Raw genomic sequence first — 4,773 nt, 5'->3', positions numbered from 1 at the left:
CTGTGACCTGTCAGAAACTGGAACCTGGCTATATGAGCTATCACAATTCCTACATTCCTTCACTTTTCCTAAGCAGTGGACAGACATTGACTTTTTCCTGCCCACCAGCTCTTTGTCACAGCTCCTCTGTTGAAGGATGCCAACTTCTTGCCATCAAAGCCAGCTTGGTAGTTCATATGAGTTCTTCCTAATCTGCTCCAGGCAAAACTAAGCCAGGTTAGTTTACACGATGTGAAGTGTGGTCTGAGCTAACTGAGGTGGTTTTCCCCGAAAGAGTTTAGGAAATGTTCATGCACTGCTCTGATGTCTGTGCTCTGAGGCTGCAGCATCTGGCTTAGTAAACCACTGAAGTATCCTCTGCCAACATAACTGAGTTCAGAAAAGTGGTCTGCTGCTTCATGCTTTTATAATCAGTGAAGCAGACTTCATCATCATCAGTTATTGATTTTCAGGCTGATCTTCAGCTGGAAGAGTTTAAAACAGCTTCTCATTATGATGAGTGGTTTAAAAATAATGAATATTTAGATATTATTATTTACAAACAAGGTCATTTACATCTTTAGGGTACTACTGTATTTGCATTAGCATTACTTTACTAAGAGATCTTTCTGCTTCAAATCAAAATGTTGATACTGTTGGTTCCTCTCTGCATGAAGTCCTCCTCATTAACTGAAGATCTTTACTGAATACATTTAAAATTAGGAAAGAATTTTCAAAAATCCCATTATAAATGAAGTAAGAATTCTCACTGACTTTTGTGGACCAAGTATATAATGCAGAATTGATCTGATGATCACAAATTTGAAAAAAATTGATGAAAGATTGCAGTAATTTCCTATAACACTATAAAGTCCAGGATATTACAATCATATTTTATAGAATATTTATGGATAGTAAACTACATAAATAAATGCAAAAAAGAGTATTTAGTATACCATAACCACCATTTTATTCCTCATTTTTGGAAGTGAAATATCTCCTGTGCCACAGTTTAAAAACTGACTTCCACAAACCTTTACCTTTATACAAAAGATACGCATTTAAGTACTAAAATGGGGTTTGGTCCATTTCTACTCAGTATTTTGTCTTTTCTTGCCCCACTGTTCTTCAATGAACAGCTACCAGGGCAAAGACAACAAAGGAATGTAAAACAGCAAAGTAGCTCATGGTTCTGCAACATTGATCCTTAGTATTGCTGGTATAAGCCACATCTTTAATAGCACCAATATGAACTGTGCATAACATCATGTGAATTTTCATCAAACAGAACATGAACTTTTATAAGAATAAAGGCATACATACTTATCCTTTGTCCACAGAAAAGTATTTTGATATTTGCTTTTTCATGTGAGATTAATCTCTACCTGTGACTAATGGAACTCAGTAGTACATGAGTCAACACTGTGCTAAGTATGTTGGATATTTTTTAATTAATTCTTTTGAATGCCTTCGTAGTTTTATTACCAGTTAATAATATGCAAGACAATACATCTACTTGAAATTTTACCAGGTCATGTAAGATACAGTTCAATAGAGTACCTTTTACAGTAATTCATCTCACACGGTATTTGTTTCCCTTCCTAGTAATTTCAAAGTCATTAACTACTATTAGACTTATTTTTATGAAATTCAGACCATGAAGAGGCTTTTTTGGCATAACGAAAAAGAAAAATTTAATCCCTACTTTCCTGTAAATACATAGGGCCTATTGGGAGAGAAGTATGGGAACATACGAATACCAGGGGAAGTTGAATCGTCAGAATTTGAAATGATCCTGGATGCTGCTGTAGAGGCCAAGCTAGAGACAAGGATTTTAGAAGAGTGGTACTGCAGGGATGAGAATGCAGTGCCACCAGCATATTACCTCAGACCAAAATCTGAAATGCTGAAGAACTACCAGAATACGGTAAGTCATAGTCACCTGCTCAACAAAATTCTTCTCTGTCAGTTAGTGCCAGGGAGTCCCCAAGGCCAGACACTTGCTGCTGTCTCTGAATTGGCTTCTACAGTGCTGTCCACACCTGAGCAACTGCTGCTGTGATGCTCCTTTCCCATGCATGGTGAAGGGAGCAGCCGCAAAACACCAAGGAACTTGACTCCTGCATCTGATAACAGCTAGAGGAAGGGGACTGTTGTCATCCATGACCTACTGGGGCTAGTGAGACAGCTGTACAGATTTCTCTTTCCTTCCCTGATGTTGTAACAGGGAAAGCTCAGGCTCTTCTACTTAGTATTGTGCTTTTGCTAGATTTCAATGAACAGGACTTGCAGAGGAATTTTCCCTTCTATCCCCATAGAAGAGAACTCTCTAATAAGTGCTTAGCATGTCTTGAGTTAGGTGTCATACTTTTAACTTATTAACTGTATTATAAGATTTTGGAACACTGTTAATTATTATTTTTAAAACAGGCATTTGCCTTTAATTGATGACAACAAAAACTGTATATTATCATGGCTCAATTCTATCCTCCTACACATCCAATATAACAAAGGACAGATTTTAGTGTACAAAAAATGAAGTCCTTAAAGGAGTTTTCACTTCACTTTGAATGCATACTGTATTATTGGTTTGGGAGTTTTTATTAATCTTTTATACCTTTCTTCAAACTACTGATACATAGGACTAGATAAAAAAATGTTATAACTTAAAGCTGTAACTTAAAGGTGTGGCATAGATGTAACATAACTTAAAGGTGTAACACAGACTTACATCTCATAAACTTACAGAAAGGAATAAAATACACACAGCTGTTAATATGTCAAGAAAGAGTTGCTAGGGAGCTTGTCCTGGAGGTTGTTCTTTTTCCTGTTACACCCTCCAGGAAAACTGGAGACCCCTTAAAGATTTCATCTGTAGTAAGTAAAGCCCAACTTCCTTAGAGAAACCTCCATCATGGCATTTGCAAGATACCATCTGAAAGGATTAGTGAATTTATATTAGAGTTCCTCTCTGATGACAGTAAGATTACTGTTACTATAGCAATGAATGAATGAAAGTAATGTCACATATGATCTTGTATTTTTAAAATATGCTAGCTAATATTCGAGTTTAAATTATTACCATTATTACTTCTCATTAAAGGAGTGATAATTTTAGCAGTATTACTGTGGCTTTATTATTTCAGGCTTGGTTTTCAAAATCCTCTTTCTATAAAGGTATTATTGGCCTTATTCTTGAAAAATATTGCATTAGCTGCCTACACTAGGAATTCACAAAATACTCCAAGTAGCTACATTATGATCACCTTCAGTATAAAAAGTTTAACCCTTATTTATTTTTTTAAGTGTATGTGTTTCTCTGTTACTATGTTATTTTTGACCTTGAATATTAGACTGTTACTTTCTGAAGTTGTAGATATGTGTATTATACCTACTGTTTAACTGTGGATATTTTTAAAAGATGGAATCTTCTCCAAACTCTATGAATGAGAACAAATGGCAAGATATATCAGAAGAGATTAAGAAGATTTTTAAGACTGCTGTGAAATTGCTGTATGAGAAAGGAAAAATGAAACATAGCCAAGCAAAGAGATATCTTTCCTCTGGTAAAGTTCCTACTAACAATTTTTATGTTATCCATTTATTGTCTTTTCTGTCAACCTTTCCTCAAACATGAAGATATATTTCTGTTGGCATTTCTCATATAATTAAAGAAAGGGGAAAAAAAGGTTTGTTATGTTTGCTTGAGACTAAAACCCATAGAAAAGCACCCAGCAAATTTTCCATTTTTTTAGTTTTTTACAAACAGATGCAATCATTTAAGAGTCTGCCTGTTGGGGGTAAGGCATGTTTATAAAGAAAAGTTAACAGAGACTCTGTGTTCTTTTCATCCTCAGCTATTGAAGATGAACTTGATTTTGCCTTGGGTAAACAAACACCAGCTTTCCTAAAGAAGTGTGTTTGCTACATTCGGAAAATTGCCAACATTGAGCGCTTCGTTAAAATTCCAGAGATGGGAAAATACATGGATGTGGTACATACAGCAGGGAAGTTTCTACGAGATCCTGAAGCCCATGAGAAACTAATCAAACTCAGGGACGAATTCATTCCTACCATTGTTGCATCGTCCAATCTGAGAGTGTACACATCCGTCACTCACTGTGACATGAAACTGGGCTACTCCCAAGAAGTGGAGAACCATTACATTGAAGGACTTGGTAAACAGTTCTATGAAGACATGATTGATATAATCCAAGCTACAGTGCAGCAGAATTTTGACACGGAGACAGACACACTGTATGATGAAGTTCTTCAACACTCATCGCTGTGTAAAACATACTCCACTTTTTATGAATATAGATGTGAGGCATTAAACATAGTTCACAAGTATGTTTTACCTAGCAAAATAGGACACATTAACCCTCTTATCATATATGGAGGACCATGCACAGGGAAGACTCTTCTATTAGCTGAAGCGGCAAAGAAGGTAAATAAATACCTTACATAATAATGTCATGTTGGGAGTATTACTGTGTGTAAAGGCCAACTTTGTTTTCATTCCTCCTTTTGTCAACAGATCAGATATCAGCCCTCAATATATAAAATAAAAATAATAAAAGGTATATTCAGCATATTATTGTACACATATGCAGAAAAATAGTTACCTTCCGATAATAACATATCTGTATCATGTGCTTAGCCAAAACAAAAAAAGGTTAACAGAGCTCTTAGAAGCCTAATAGGAATCAATATATTTTGAATTAACAATGGGTATTGTAGAATGATCTCTCCCTCTTGTTCCACTGAGGTCCTATGAATCTGCAACCATCTAAA

General features: G+C 35.6%; 1 protein-coding gene across 1 annotated transcript; it reads left to right on the top strand.

The window, feature by feature from the left end:
- Nucleotides 1-25: 25 nt before the first annotated feature.
- On the top strand, nucleotides 26-4,426 carry LOC108510542 (NACHT and WD repeat domain-containing protein 2-like; the record flags this gene model as incomplete). Its single annotated transcript, XM_017840221.1, has 4 exons — nucleotides 26-216; nucleotides 1,703-1,906; nucleotides 3,401-3,545; nucleotides 3,837-4,426. Coding segments are annotated over exons 2-4 (873 nt in total), but the record flags the coding sequence as incomplete, so codon positions are not given.
- Between the last annotated feature and the right edge of the window lie 347 nt (nucleotides 4,427-4,773).

Source organism: Lepidothrix coronata, unplaced genomic scaffold (genome assembly GCF_001604755.1).
Source record: "Lepidothrix coronata isolate B3197 unplaced genomic scaffold, Lepidothrix_coronata-1.0 Scaffold1264, whole genome shotgun sequence".
Classification (NCBI taxonomy): domain Eukaryota; kingdom Metazoa; phylum Chordata; class Aves; order Passeriformes; family Pipridae; genus Lepidothrix; species Lepidothrix coronata.
This window is presented reverse-complemented; position numbering and strand designations above follow the sequence as displayed.